General features: G+C 39.1%; 1 protein-coding gene across 3 annotated transcripts in view; it reads left to right on the top strand.

Annotated features, from left to right (window-relative positions):
* The first annotated feature begins 218 nt into the window (after nucleotides 1-218).
* The window catches only part of itgbl1 (integrin, beta-like 1), a 182,720-nt gene continuing 166,981 nt past the window's right edge, over nucleotides 219-15,957 (top strand). For 2 of the 3 annotated variants that reach the window (XM_059646457.1, XM_048532715.2), the window contains exons 1-2: nucleotides 219-462; nucleotides 7,310-7,509. In XM_059646457.1, the coding sequence (XP_059502440.1) occupies nucleotides 383-462; nucleotides 7,310-7,509 (280 nt within the window). In that variant the 5' untranslated portion in view covers nucleotides 219-382. The remainder of the gene's footprint in view (nucleotides 463-7,309; nucleotides 7,510-15,957) is intronic. The other variant, XM_048532714.2, reaches the window with a different exon arrangement.

Here is a 15,957-nt window from a genome sequence, read left to right as displayed (position 1 = left end):
TTATATTTTCAATGCTGAAAATACCAACATTTTCCATGGACAAGTTGTAAACAAGAGGGAGACTTTTTTCCAGAGTTTTAAAATATTCTGTACTTGCCGACTGTAAGCGATGAACCATCTGGTTGGACAAATGTTTCTAATTACCTTCCCTACATCTGTGGAATTTAGTTCTTTTGGCTCTGACATTCCGTCTTGCTCATTTCCACACGACCAACACTAATCAGATACACTTGCATGTGTAGAGCAATAAGCCAATAAAGATTTCAGGCAGATTTCTCAGCTCGTCTGAAGTCAGCTTCAGTTTTGTCGCCTGTCTCCAATAAAGAATATTCGAGGAGCCAGCAGGCATCATTAGTTTAATTTTGTAACTTTCAGTTTAAACATGCATGCAGACGTCCTAGTAAATTCTATAGTTTTCCTCAACATTGTGTTTGTGTCACAAAGCTTCTTGAAGTCTACAAGGTGAGTACAGTACTCCTGGAGTGCTTTGTTATCTGTTGTTATGGAGATCTGTTAATCTATTGTTTGATAGGATTGCAACTCTGAGGTGAAAAAAAATCAACTGCTGTGTAATGACAACTCTCCATGTTAACGGAATTATGAAAATAAAAGGCATATACTTGCCTGTAGATATAAAAACGATGCATGCCCAACTTTCTTAAAGGCATTTGTGAATTAATACTAGTAACCACAATTAAGAAGGAGCCTGATCCTTCATATCACCTGCTTGTGTGCCATTCAGACTGACTATTTCTGATTTAAATCTGATGCGAACTAAGGTGACTTATGACAACTAATTGTGTTTAGCAAAGAGGTAAAAGTGTCCTAAAGAGCATATATACGCTATCAAACAATTATTGTAGCTATCTTCTCAATTGATTATCCAATGTTACAGATAGTTGATAGAGACAAGAAATTTTTCTCAGTCCAGGAGATCTTATTGTCATAGCACTCAGATAATTAAGAGTTAGATTTCTCCCTTTTACTTCAATTTCAGAATAAGTAAATATGTTTAAAGATATGTATTTAAAGCAAAAGCTATAACTTCTGTTTGGGTTTTTGAGAAGTTCAGAGATTTTTGAATACCATTTGGAATTAAGTAATCAGTTTTTAAAAAAATATGAAAATAATTTTGTGATGCAGAATTTATTAATGGTTAATGTTACTTGATGTTATTGGTGATAAAGAGTATAAAGGTACCCCTGTTTATTCAAAATACTAAGGATTACAGTGAATAAATCCTTAATGTGATTTTTGATGCATTAGCAGCAAAAAAATCAAATCAAAGAGAGAAAACATAACACAGCAAAACTCATCCAACATTAATATGAAATGGCAGCATAATTTATTGTGTGATAATATAATGCTAGTGATAAAACAGACTATCTCATTGTCAATTAAGTAAATTAATTACACCCCAGTAATAGAAAGTCAACTAGATGACCTTCGCTAATGAGTCTTCTCCAATGTTTATCTTTCGGGATCTGGGCACTGTTGCCAAGCATTAATTATGCATATCCTCGTCATCACTGAGTCGAAAGGTCATGGGATCAGAGACCTGAGCACAAAGATCCATGTTGACCTTCCCAATGCAGCGCAGAAGGTGTGTACAATCGGAAGTGCCATATTTGGAATAAGGCAATGAGTCAAGGTTGTATCTGCTCCCTGAGTAGAACAGCATGATTCCATGGCACTATTCTGAAGAAAAGCAGGGAGCTGTTCCTAGTGTAATAAAGTGTGAAGCTGGATGAACACAGCAGGCCAAGCAGCATCTCAGGAGCACAAAAGCTGACGTTTCGGGCCTAGACCCTTCATCAGAGAGGGGAATGGGGTGAGGGTTCTGGAATAAATAGGGAGGGGGGGGGGGGGCGGACCGAAGATGGAGAAAGAAGATAGGTGGAGAGGAGAGTACAGGTGGGGAGGGAGGGAGGGGATAGGTCAGTCCAGGGAAAACCTTCTTCAATTTTCCCTGGACTGACCTATCTTCTTTTCTCTCCATCTTTGGTCCGCCTCCCCCTCTCTCCCTATTTATTCCAGAACCCTCAACCCATCCCCCTCTCTGATGAAGGGTTTAGGCCCGAAACGTCAGCTTTTGTGCTCCTGAGGTGCTGCTTGGCCTGCTGTGTTCATCCAGCTTCACACTTTATTATCTTGGAATCTCCAGCATCTGCAGTTCCCATTATCAGCTGTTCCTAGAGCCCTGGCTAACATTTGTCCCTCAGTCAGCATCACTAAAAACAAATTATCCGGTCGCTACCATAATGCTGTTTATTTATGTTGCATGTGAATTAGCTGCCATGGAGAGGACATTCCTACATTGCAACTGTAACTATATGTCAAAAGGCATTCATTGGCTGTAAGGCTTTTTTGCTAATCAACTGTTTCAGTGATGTTAGCACATGACTTTGGAGCAGACAGGATTTGACTCCAGCCCTCCTTGCTTAGAGGTAAGGACTCTACGAATGCACCACAAAGGCTTTTGGGTTACTTAGGTTGTGAAGGATGCCACATAAGTGTAAGCAGCTGGTGGGCTTTGAAATTCCATTACAAAAAGAATGCAAATTTTGTCTAAAAATTTTAAGGCTCATTTGTAAACAATGAGTAATTCTTTAGTTTAATCTGTTGGAGGAAGTTAACATTTGCAGAAAAAAAATTCTCAGGCTGTTCCTGATATTTCCAATTCATAGTTAGCAAGTTGGCAAGAGTATACTTCCCATCAGTGAGCATCGTACCCTGGAAGAAGGTCGGAAGAATGATATGTTCCTTGTTCTTGCTTGGTAATATTTGTAGTACCAGCAGTATGATGAAGGCTAATCTTTCAGCCAATAGGTTTTCATTGGGGAAGATGTCACTGGCTTAAGTACAAAGCAAGAGTAACCCGAATGAAAGGTTCACCACAAATTTCCCTTCTCATATCTCAACACAATCATAACAGTGGTGTGGGCTATGTGTCAGGCTGATGCTTCTCTCAAATTCCAAGATGAATTTCACTTAGATAATACCAATATAATATTATAAAAATAATTTCAAGCAGGGACAATATTTATCCTAACAGTAAGTGATTTTCATTGCTACAGAAGTCAGAATTAAGCATCTGATGTATAGACGTAACACGACTTTTAATAAATCCTCTTGAGCAGCTAACTGTCTGGCTGTCATTGATTGTGAACTTGATTGTCTGCAATACTAAATCTGTGAAACTTTGGCACATGCACTAAAATCTATATGATAAATATGCTGACTTTCCTAAGGCTACACATCACAATGTTTATTCAGTAGTTTGACTGAGCCCACATTTAGAAGTGCACCTCTTAAACTCTGCTAGGGATATCAGTCAGTCAGTCAGCTGACTTTTTCTGGAAATCTGGAAATAATAATAGAGCTATATTTGCAGTACCACTGGGTCTGTAAGCTAACTGAGAAGTGAAACACAGGCTGCACAGAGAAGATTTTCTGTGCAGAGGACGAAAGGAGGGTAGGAGAACTCTCCACTGTCCAACATGGATTTTCAGGGAGGATTTTTCATCTATCTACCTTAGCCAAGAGTTGAACAAGAGACTAGGAATGCTACAGTAACTCACCTCCCAGTTCCTCACAGTCTGTCCACCATCTACAAGGCACAGGTCAGGGGTGTGATGGAATACTCCCCAGTTGCCTGGATGGATGCAGCTCCAACAACACTCAAGAAGCTTGACACCATCCAGGACAAAGTGGCCCACTTGATTGACATGACATCCACAAGTATTCACTCCCTCCATACCGACGCCCAGTAGCAGCAGTGTGTATTATCTACAAGATGCACTGCAGAAATTCACCAAAGATCCTTAGACAGTATCTTCCAAATCCATGATCACATCCATCTAGAAGGACAAGGGCAGACACATGGGAACACCACCAACTGCAGGTTCCACTCCAAGCCACTCAACATGCTGACTTGAAATTATGTCACCATTCCTGCACTGTTGCTGAGTCAAAATCTTGGAGTTACCTCTCTACTGGCATAGCGTGTCAACCCACAGCATCTGGAATGTAATGGTTCACCACCACCTACTCAAGCGCAGCTTGGGCCAGGCAACAAATTCTCACCAGCTGGTGATGCCCAAGCCCTAAGAGTGAATTAAAAAAAACACAATTTGTCAAATTCATTGTCTAACTTGACCTCTAACCAACAGAAGCAAATTACAACATCTAGTACTTCAATTAATTATTGGGAAGTTATTTTCTTTGGATCCCACCATAAACTTTGCTCACTAACTACTTCCTCAATGCTTCTCCCTGCTCACCATCCGAGTTTGAACAAGACTGTTCACAACCTTGGATTCTTATTTGATCTTGAACTGAGCTTTCAACTGATGTCCATTCATCATTCAGTCTGCCTACTTTTACCTCCATAATATCACCCTCTCCTCCTCCATCCCAGTGCATATACTCCTGAGACTCTCATTCATGCCTATCCTACCTCTTATCTAAACTATCTCGCCTCCTAACTAAACTATCTCAAGATGGTTTCCTGGTTGCCTTCCAATCTTTTAACTTCTGTGCTGCATCCAAACTTGTGCCAAGTTTGATTCACCCATCACTCACGTGCTCATGGAGTACACTGGCTCCTGGTAAAGCAAATTCTTAATTTTGAATGTTTACTGTAGACATCATCCATATTCTGCTTTTCCATGTCTCTGGAATCTGCTCCCCTCTTTTTGAACTGGTGAATTACTTATAACTAGTTCTGTTCCTCTTCAATTGTGGACGTACCTTCAGTTACCTGGGACATAAATTCCAGGATACTTTACTTAAATCTCTCTGTGTCTCTCTTAAATGCGTAGTCACTTTTTAAAACTTGGCACTTTGACCAAACTTTTGGTCACCAGTCCTAACATCTCCTTATATGGCTTGATATTTGGTAATACTTTGAGATGCACTACATTGTTAACACTGCTGTATAAATGCAAACTGTGTAATGTATTAGTAGTTAATATCATGTTAATTATTATGTTGAATTATTGAATAGAATATTGCAACACAGAAGGCTCATTGTGCTTGTGAAAGCTTTTAAGAGTTATCCAATTTAGTCCCGCATCTCAATCTCCCCCTATAACTGTGCAATTTATTGTTCAAGTATGTCAAATTGCCTTTTGAATATTCAAATGAGTCTAATCCTAAATTTAAAGCCTTTTCAGATAATGGATTGCTGATCATAACAATTCTCTGTGAAGAATTTGAATCTTGCTACCCAACGACTACTCCGCCTAATGTAGTTAATAGTGTTGAAGGCAATAATCAGTAACGTTCATGGTCATGTTTACTTAATCATAATCTGCATGTTGCAAAGGGAAAGGAGGCAAATACAATGTGCAATTCAGCATCAGCAAGTTAACCTACAAGTGCCAAGTTTTGAACTATTGCAAGAAACGATCCCACAGAACAAGGTGAATGAAAAAAATGGAATTTTTAAAAATTTCTGTTGCACCTCCGAATGTCCCAAAACAGCCAACCAAGTACTTTTAGAATTGTGGTCACTGTTGTCATGGCAGAGTGTCGGACCTTTGTTGTTCTGGAGTGAGTCAACATCTCTTTCAGTTTTCTATAATACTCGTTGAAGCGCAGGGTGATAAAAAAACCACAACAGCATTTCCTCTTTTGACAAGTGTGGAATGAAAACCAGTTACTGGAAGACCTCCAAACATGGATAAAGTGTTTCTCTACATGGTCGGGAGGGGGGTTGCGGGGGACAGCAAAATGCTATTGCAGGCTCCATTTCCTGTCAAAAAGTGTAGTTATACATGTAATGTTGTCATTTGCTCCACAAAGAATATGCAGCTCAGAATAACATTCCTGTATTACTAAAAGAAAAATACAGTAAACTATTCTACCAATCAAATTTGTTTCATCATTCAATCCTAAATCTGCATAGTAACTCCACCTCCCCACCATAGGTCCATATACTTTTATATAATTAACAAACAAATCCATCAATCTCAGTTCTAAAATGTTCAGTTGACTCACAGACTCAACATCCAAGGAGAAATGTTTTTTCAAGAATTAATACATAGTGCTTTTGATGAATCTGACATTTTAAAACAAATGGAATTGTTTTAAAATGTGCTATTAATTTATCCGTTAATCTATGGTTTATTAATTGCTATGTAAGATCTATATTTAAACTGCAAATATGTTAAAGTTTACAAATCCATATATGCAATTTCACTACATCTACATTTAATAGTTTGAATATAAATCCAATTGATTTTCCTGCATTCAGAGATGATGGGGACTGCAGATGCTGGAGAATCCAAGATAACAAAGTGTGGGGCTGGATGAACACAGCAGGCCAAGCAGCAACTTAGGAGCACAAAAGCTGACGTTTTGGGCCTAGACCCTTCATCTCTCTGATGAAGGGACTAGGCCCGAAACGTCAGCTTTTGTGCTCCTAAGATGCTGCTTGGCCTGCTGTGTTCATCCAGCTTCACACTTTGCTATCTTGATTTCCCTGCATACACATTTATCACAAATAAATTGTTTAAAACATTTGATTAGTTCTTTATTGCAAATAATACAACTTCATAAATAACATAAAGTCATAGAGTTATACCGTCCGGAAACAGACCCATCAGTCCAACTAGTCCCATTTGCCAACATTTGGCCCAAATCGCTCTAAGCCCTTCCTATTCATATGCCCATCCAAATGCCTTACACTCTCCCCTTAAACCGCAGCCCTCTTGTTTTGTACACCCGCACCCTAGGAAAAACACCCTGACTATTCACCCTATCCGTGCCCCTCATGATTTTATAAATCTTTATAAAGTCATCCCTCAGCCTCTGATACTCCAGGGAAAATAATCCCAGCCTATTCAGCCTCTCCCTATAACTCAAACCCTCCAATCCCAGCAATATCCTTGTAAATCTTTTCTGGGCCTTCTAAGGTTTAACAATGTCTGTCCTTTGGAAGGCGATCAGAATTGTATGCAGCATTCTCAAAGTGGCCTCACCAATGTCCTGTTCAGCTGCAACATGACATCACAATTCCTATACTCAATGTTATGACCAACGAAGGCAAGTGTGCTAAATGCCTTTTTCACCACCCATAGTCTACCGATGACTCCACTTTCAAGGCAGCATGCATCTACACACTTATGTCCCTTCTCGTGTTTTAATTGATAGAATGATTTTGTCTGTAATGTGGAAGATGTGTTTTTTTGTGTTTAGTTTATTGATTATTTGAATTTTTGTAATGAAATTCCAGTATTATGAAGTTTTTGTCATGAGTTAATTTGTTCTAAAATTATCTTTCTTTTTCCTCTTGTAATTTAAGGCAGTCTGATACTTGCGAGTTGTCATTGGAATCATCAGAGAAACGCTGTAGATCTCATGATGGTTTGATCTGCAGTGGCAGGGGACAGTGTGAATGTGGTGTGTGCATCTGCCTTGACAGCGAACCAGGCAAATACTATGGCTCTCGGTGTGAGTGCCAGGACTGGCTCTGTGAAAGCTACGATGGGAGAATTTGTGGAGGTAAACTATTTATACTGCATCAATGTTTGAAGCCAGGTGAGCTGGGTAGCTGACCTCTCCAAAATTGACCAGGAATAACAGATTACAGCAAACATAGGAGAAACATCATTGCCTATTAAAATAAACCCTCTAGGTTTAATTATTTTTGATTGCTTAAACAATTGATTTAGGGAGGAGGGTGATCATGAAGGAAGAAATATGAGGCAACTGAACACAAGATCGGGATGGGTAGCATTGTCAGACAGCATGTAACAAAACATCCAAGAATGTACTCAACCAGAGTTGGCAACCCTGCATTCTGCTTGCATATAAGTGGACTTAATGATAGACCACATGGGCCACAAAGCTCTGGGTGTGTTGTGCTTGGTCAGATTGTTTACATGTTGCATGCGTCCAGCGATGAAGTGATACCCCGATTTGTACATAGCACCTGCGGAAGTTAGTTACCAAAATGTACAGGTTTCCCACAAATGAAGATAATTGAACTGTCAGTTTTGATTTGCCTGATGTGTTACTATTTGAAATCAAATCTTTATGGTTTGTACACTTTATCGTTTGTACACCCAGAATTTGTGGGTTTTGAATTATGCTTCAATGGACAAAGAGACATAAATTATAGGTTGGACATTTAGATACAGAGCCAGTGAAATTATTAGATCTAGGAACACTTGGAAATATTTTATGAGCCAGTTCTACAATTTAGGGCATATTTATGTCAACAATTGGTAAGATTATTGTGTTACTGGGTGTGTAATTAGATCTGATTAATTACACTTGAAGCAATATAGCGAAGCCTCTTCCAGGGATGCCTAACCTGAAGAAGTTACCCTCCTCCCTCCGGACCAACCTCAGGGAATCTCTCTCCCATTGCAACTCTCCTCTCCACCTATCTTCTTTTCTCTCCATCTTCGGTCCGCCTCCCCCTCTCTCCCTATTTATTCCAGAACCCTCCCCCCAGCCCCCTCTCTGATGAAGGGTCTAGGCCCGAAACGTCAGCTTTTGTGCTCCTGAGATGCTGCTGGGCCTGCTGTGTTCATCCAGTCTCACACTTCATTATTTTAGATCTGAAGTTTGTTTTGAAATTTAGTTCAATATAACTGGGGGATGCTGGACTGGAACCTTGAATACTATAGCTGTTGGGTGTGTATACTGAAGGCTTTTTGCATTGAATGGTTCTTCCCAAACAGGTTCATATCTTCCATGTATTTTCCTAGCTCCAGCCAGTTTCTCCTGAGTTCTTCATTGGATTTCTACTGACTATTTTGTGCCTGGTGTCACCCACAAGTGGAAACATTTTATCTTTATTCTTTATCAAATCTTATTTATGATGTCTTTCATGTTTCTTTCAGTCCTTTTCTTTCTAGAGAAAATAGCTTTTCCAGCACCACCCTGACCCCTCCCCCCCACCCCCAGCCCCACCATTGCTATAAGCTTTCATTTCCATCCTTGTTTGTTGTGGACAGATATGCACTCCAACTCAGAGGTAGAATGCATCTTCCAGTGGTTAAACTAGGGATGGGACCCCTTTCTCTCCAGCAATTGAATTGTCAAGCACTGAGCTGAGCCTTCTTGGGATCATGTACCTGGCTACATTCCAAATAATCTCTAAGACTAGTTTCAGGAATGGCTAAGTGCAGGAAGATGGCTAAATATGTCTCAGTAAGGGTTCCCTTTAGTTTGAACTCCCTCCTCCATCTCTCAGCCCACACTGTGATGATTTATAAGGATAGTGGAATTTATGGAATTTGTATGCATGTGTTTGCATTACAGGGTTTTGATTTAGCTTTCCCAGATGGTGCTCCTGGTTGAAACTCTAACTATATATTTGCTATTCATCTCCTTCATAGTTCTCCACAGTTTTTTTGTCCTACAGGTATTTTGTTCAGGTCAAAAAATTAAGAATTGTGTAGAAAGTACATTCCACTTGTATAGGACTGAAGGAAACCAACCAACTCATTGAGCCTTCCCACTGTGCAATTAAATCATGGCTGACCTGCATCTTAACCCCATCATCCTGCCTTGTTCCTGCAACCCTTAACCAACAAAAATCTATTCATCTGTTTGTGAAATCTTCAATTGGACCATTACATTGATTCAGGGAAAGCACCTCATCCACATCCAGTCTGTCCTGCTTTGTAAGAATTTAATAATTTCAATTAGTTCACCACTCATTCTTTGAAACTCTCAAGAATATGGGCCCAGTGTTTTCAGTTGCTCCTCTCAGAACAAACCTACCATCTCAAAGATTAATCTGGTGAACTCCCATGAACTCTGTTTACAATAAGTATATTCCCTCTTTAGATTTTGGTATCAAAACTATACACAATTTTGGGGAGAGAGTTCCAGATTACTATTCTCCTTTATGTGAAGAAGTGTTTTCTGACATTACTCCTGAAGAGCCTGGCTCTGATTTTAAGATTTTCACCCCTCTGAAACAGGTTCCCTCTATCTACTTCATCAACCCCTTTTATTTATATTGAAAACCTCATTAATATCATCCTCAAACACCTACAGTTAATGGAAATACAAATCATTATCTATGTAAACTGTCCTCCCAATTTGCAGATGCATTTGGAGAGTACAAGAAAGCTTTGAAGACTGTTGGAAATTTTTGAGGAACCTGAAGTAAGTGCTACATCTGAAAATAGCAGGTTTAGTCCAATTGGGTGAAGTAGCATTTGTGTGTTGCTAATACAAAATTGTAATTGGCTCTCAAGTGGAGGGAGAATTCAGAAGAAATCTGGCCTTCTCTTTCTCAAACTAGAATAAATTCAGCATCTACCTCAGGAGATCGATCTTGGATTAGGATTTGTTAAACATATGGTGTCGTTAGGAGAAACTTTAGTAGGCCATTCAGCCCATAAAGTCTGCTCTGCCATTGAATTAGATCAATGCTCACTTTCCCACAATTTCTCCAAGTTGCTTAATGTCGTCAATCCCCATTTAAGTTCTGTCCTGAACCTGCTCAATGATTGAACTCCAACTATCCTCAGATTTCGAGAATTTTAACAATTCGGCAGCTTCTGAGTGACAAAATTCCATCTCTGCTCTGTCTCAAATGGCCCTTATACTTCCTTTATCTCCCTTGATTTAAGACTCACCAGCCAGAAGAAAAATCTCTATAGACCAGATCACACCCTGTTAAATACGTCTATGTTTCAGTGATGTCAACCTTTATTCTGCTAAACTTTAAGCAACTCCAGTCTCCTCAATCTCTCTTCCTAAGACAATCCCACAGTTCATGGATTAATCTGTTGAACTTCCCTTGCATTCTGATTATAGTAAGTTGCTGATGGGACTAAAACAGTACACAATACTTAAGATGAGGTAATACAAAGGCTCTATACAACTGCAGCAAGACATTTTCACTCCTGTACTCAAATCCCCTTATCCACACCATTTGTCTTGCTGCACCTGCATTCTAACTTTGAGTCACTTATGAACAAGGACACCAATATCCCTTTGCACGCTTGTGCCTCCCAATCTTTCAACTGAAAGAAATATCCTGAATTTCTACTTCTTCAACCAAAATGAATAAGTTCACACTTGTCCATGTTATATTCCATCTGCCACGTTCCAGCCCATTCACTTAGTCTATTCAAGTCTTCTTGAAGCCTTCCTACATGCTCCTCACAATGTACATTTACATTCAATTTGGTATTGTTAGCCAATTAACAATATACCATTGAGCCTCACATCTAAATCATTTATATAGATTATGAAAAGTTATGGACTCAGCACTAAGCTAAGCAGTTCCCCACTAGTAACAACTTGACATGCTGAGAATGATCCATTAATTCCTACTGTCTGCTTTCTAGCTGTTAAGCAATTCTCAACTCCCACTATATTAGCTCCAACCTCATGCAATACAATTTTATTTACTAAACTCCAGTGTGTGACCTAATGAAAAATCTTCTGGAAATTCAAATACACCACTGGTTCTCCTTTATCAACATTACAAATAACATCCTCAAACCCAGACTACACATTTGTCAATTTGAATTCTGTGTTGACTCTCCACTTACCTTTACTAACCCTTCATTATTCAACAAAGAAATGACATAAACAGTGGAAGCTCTTATCTCCTTACCTCTTGTTAATTGTCTTCTCAGCAACATTTGTGGAATATGGGCTAAAGGGATGTCACTATCAATTTGACTAACATACATCTGGTTCTATTAATACTCTACTGACTCATCATGATTTCAGAAAAAAAAACAATGAGACAATGTTTTTAAATTATATCCTACATGTATTTTGCCAGCTGTTTGTTGTAGCAATCAACCATTAAGGATCCAGTAACCCTGAGATTATGGCTTTTACCCAACCCGACCACAGAAATAATGATGGTAATCACTGCCTCCAAACAAAATTAAATGTCATTCCTAACTGTATATCTGGTAAATTACATGGTTCTCTCTTTACGTTATTTAAAACTCTTAACTGTTTGAGAACTGAAGTAGTATTTCTGCTTTCTCATCCAATTTCAATACAAATTGAGAGATTATTAGAATATTGAACGGATGAGGTAGACATTTTCTTCATAGAATCCCTACAGTGCAGATAGAGGCCAGTTGAGGCTGCACTGACCCTCCAAAGTGCATCCCACACAATCCTTGTAATTGTGCTTTTACCATGGCTAATCCGCCTAGCCTATGCATTCCTTGGCACTATGGAGCGATTTAGCATGGCTATTCCACCCAACCTGCACATCTTTGGACTGTGGGAGGAAGCAGACAAAGGGAGAACATGCAAACTCCACACAGTTGCCCAAAGCTGGAATTGAACCCAGGTTCCTGGCGCTGTGAGGCAGCATGCTATCCACTATACCACCATGCTACTCAGAAAATAACCTCCACAAAGAATGTTTTTGATCCCAACCTTAAGTTTAATGACTTTGGCTCAAGTATAAAGAAAGAGATTGAAGAATGAGTCAGCTCAGATATTACTCCCTCATGGAACTTTAGAATGATACAAAGCAGAAAGAAGATGTCCAGTCCTTTGTACATTTTGAAGGAGCTATACAATATGTTACATTCCTTCTGCTCTTTCCCATTAACCTTACATGCTTTCCCTTCAAGTTTACTGTGTATCCAGCAACCCTTTTTATTGAACCTGTTTCATTGCCTTATCAGGCAGCACATTCCCAGGTAGCAGGATCATTTGATGGGAAAATTCAGGCAAATGGCTGGCACTGCCCTTTGGAAATGGCCTCAGGTGCAGGTAAGAGTCCAATGCACGGGAATCGAAGCCATTTTCAGTAACGATGCTGGAAGAGCAAGAAACAACAACTGGTTGCATTTCCTTTCAGCACGAACCAAGAAGGCAACAGGGAAGCCTCTGATATTTTTATCCCTGGTTAGATTGCTTATGAGCCATTGAAGTTGAAAGAAGAAATTATGAGAAACTGGAAGTAAAAGTACAGGATCACAAGAGAGGGAGAGACGAACAGAGGACTTAATTTTAAGTTATTCCATACTGTGTTCCAGATTACAACAATTTACAGTGTAAAAACAATTTTCCACATTACCAATTGAATACTCTTGACAATCAATTTAAATCTCTGTCCTTTTGTTATTGACCCTCCTATCAGTGGAAACAATTTCTTTTTATTTACTTTATCAAAGTTCTTCATAATGTTGGTCCACTTCCATTAAATCTCCTTTAACCTTCTCTTTTCCAAAGGGAACAATGCCAGCTTCTCCTGTCTCTCCACAAATCTGAAGTCCTTCATCCCTCATACCATTTTAGTGAATCTCTTCTGCACCCTTTCCAAGTCTTTAACATGCTTCATAAAATGTGACCCATTTGCTTCATTTAAGGACAGTTTTGCAAGCCTGCATTGTTTCAAAAGCACTTAGAAAGGGATTTACAGTGGGCAATTCAAACTTTATGATGTATAACATAGTTATACAAACAATGGTGCAGAGAAGTGACAAATTTGTTAAAGGACAAATGTAGCAAACAAGAACCAGCACTAAAAGCATATTGTAAGTATGTTGGCTTGTCATTTTAAAAAATCCCTGTCCATCTGTAAGATATGTAAATATTGGTAAAGTGAGTAAGATTCTGCCTGATGATGTTATTGGATACTCCAGCATCAGGTATCGTTATGCCATAATTTTCAGATCTGCTGAGGTTTTCCAACACAGTTTATATTTCAGATCTCCAGTATGCAGAGTATTATGCTTTAACATCACTGAAAAAAAAGTCTGCATCATGATCTTGCTGATGTTTCTGAAGCCCTGTAGTGTGCAAATTGACAACTGATTTTCTTTGATAGTTATTACATTTGAAATATAATTTACTTGTAAAGTGATGACGTTCTTGCGGTTGTGGAAATGCTATAGAAATGCAAATTCTTATTTGTTTTGGGCATCATACTGGGAAAAGAACTGAAACCTGGAGAACTCTTTGAAGATTTGATCATCACACTTTTATAAGGATATACTGACTTCGCAAAGAGAGAAGCTAAGATTCACAATAATGTTTACAAACCTCCATGAGTTGAGTAATGAAGAAAGATTGCACAATCCAGGTTTGATTGATTGATTTATTGTTGTCACATGTCACAAGATATAACGAGAAGTGTTGTTTTGCAGGCAAGTCGTACCATACATAGTGTGTCAGGGAATACAGCATTCTGGCTGCAGAGAAGGTGCAGGGAGAAGGATAGAGAGTTCAGATTAAACATTTGAGAGGTCCATCCAAATGTCTGATAACAGTGGGGAGAAAGCTGCTCTTGAATCTATTTGTATGTGTATTCAAATTTATACATCTTCTGACTGAGGGAAGAGGGTGGAAGAGAGTGTGATGGGGTTGGACAGGTCTTTGATTATGTTGGCTGTTCTCCTGAGGCAGTTAGAAGTATAGATAGAGTCAGGAGTTGGGAGGCTGGCTTGTGCGATGGACTGGGCTGATGTGAGACGAGACTAACATCATGAAGCTCTTTATTGTTCTGGAGATCCCAGAGCCAGGATTGTTGTTCCGCAGAATATGGAAGGTTAAGGGATGACTTGATTATGATTTTTATTTTGCATTTGAAAGTCATTGATAGATATTTAGAGAGAAATATTTCCCCTGGTAAGGGAGTATAAAACAAGGAGCCTTAAAATCAGAACCAGGCCATTCAAGAGAAAAGTTGGGAAATATTTCATCACATCAAAGAAATTGAGGCATAACAGTAACTGCAAAAGACATTCTGAATACATTTTAAAAAAAAATTAGTCTCTGTTGTTCCTTAATAGAGTGCCAAGGCCAATAAACCCAAAGGAACAACCGGATGCGTAGTTTTGGAAATGATGTATGCAGTCATATGTCTGTGTTATTTTTGAACAGAAAAACACTTTTCAGAGTAGGAAAGAAACAGTTAGCACATGAACATTTCTCCTTTATCATGGCTTACCCCAAAATTTGCAGAGAACAATGTTTGAACTGTGTAGCAATGTGGTGCCAAAATAGCTCACTGGACTGGCATTTCTAAGAATTGAAGGTGAATTTCCAAGACTCAACTGAGAGCAGTAGCTAGAAGAAAAATCATTGCAGCCTTAAGAAAAAAAAAATGTCTTTCCACCATTTTCTTCGATCGAATTTGGCTTGATGGTCAACAAAGTCCTGGCGTGGGAAAGTGGACAGCCTGGCTGATTGTCAAGATTCAAGCATTCGAGTTCCCAATTGGCAAGAGAGGTGCAGTCACCTGGCAGCTGGCCAAAGGAGCTGGGGTACTTAGAGGTTACGTGATTAAACGTTCATCCAAGCTACATTGGTAACCTTGAGTGTACCCCTCCTAACAGTAACAATCTTCACAGAAATGTTAATATAATTTGTTTGAAACCTTTGAGTGTGAGGACTTTCAGCTAATTGTACGTTTCAAAGCTGGGATTGGCAGATTTCCTATTCGGCTGCAGACCCGAAACAGATAATGGAGTCAAGGTACAGATCAGCAATGATGTAGCTGAATGGGGAGATGCTCAAATTTGCCTCCTCCTCTTTCTGTGTTCCTATTTATTATTGGTTTATGAACTTAATTGAAAGCATTGACGTGAGTTTGCTTTCAAATTTCCAAACAGAAATTCCGGAAAAGCTCAGCTGGTCTGGTAGCTGCTGTGGAGAGAAATCAGAGTTAACATTTTGGGTCTGGTTGTTTTTATGAAATTATTACACTGTTGCACAGGGTTGAATTTGTGAGTTTGCCTCCAACAGAATGTTTCACCTGATCCAGCAATGTCTTATTCCTTGTAGCACAAGAAATTAGCATTGACATTGCGATATTGAAGAACACAACAGATGTTTATTACAGCTGACTATTAAACACAGACCTTACCTTCCTCATTTACCTAAGCATTCAGGTAGTTATTTGAGCTAATAGGTTACAACAGCAACCCATGCTTCAGGTGATCTGAGACAAGATGGAGTATGGGCTCCCTATACCCTCAGGTCATATGCTGT

Source organism: Stegostoma tigrinum, chromosome 6 (assembly GCF_030684315.1).
Source record: "Stegostoma tigrinum isolate sSteTig4 chromosome 6, sSteTig4.hap1, whole genome shotgun sequence".
NCBI lineage: Eukaryota > Metazoa > Chordata > Chondrichthyes > Orectolobiformes > Stegostomatidae > Stegostoma > Stegostoma tigrinum.
Note: the sequence above shows the minus strand (reverse complement) of the source record. Positions and strands in the feature narration are given on the sequence as shown.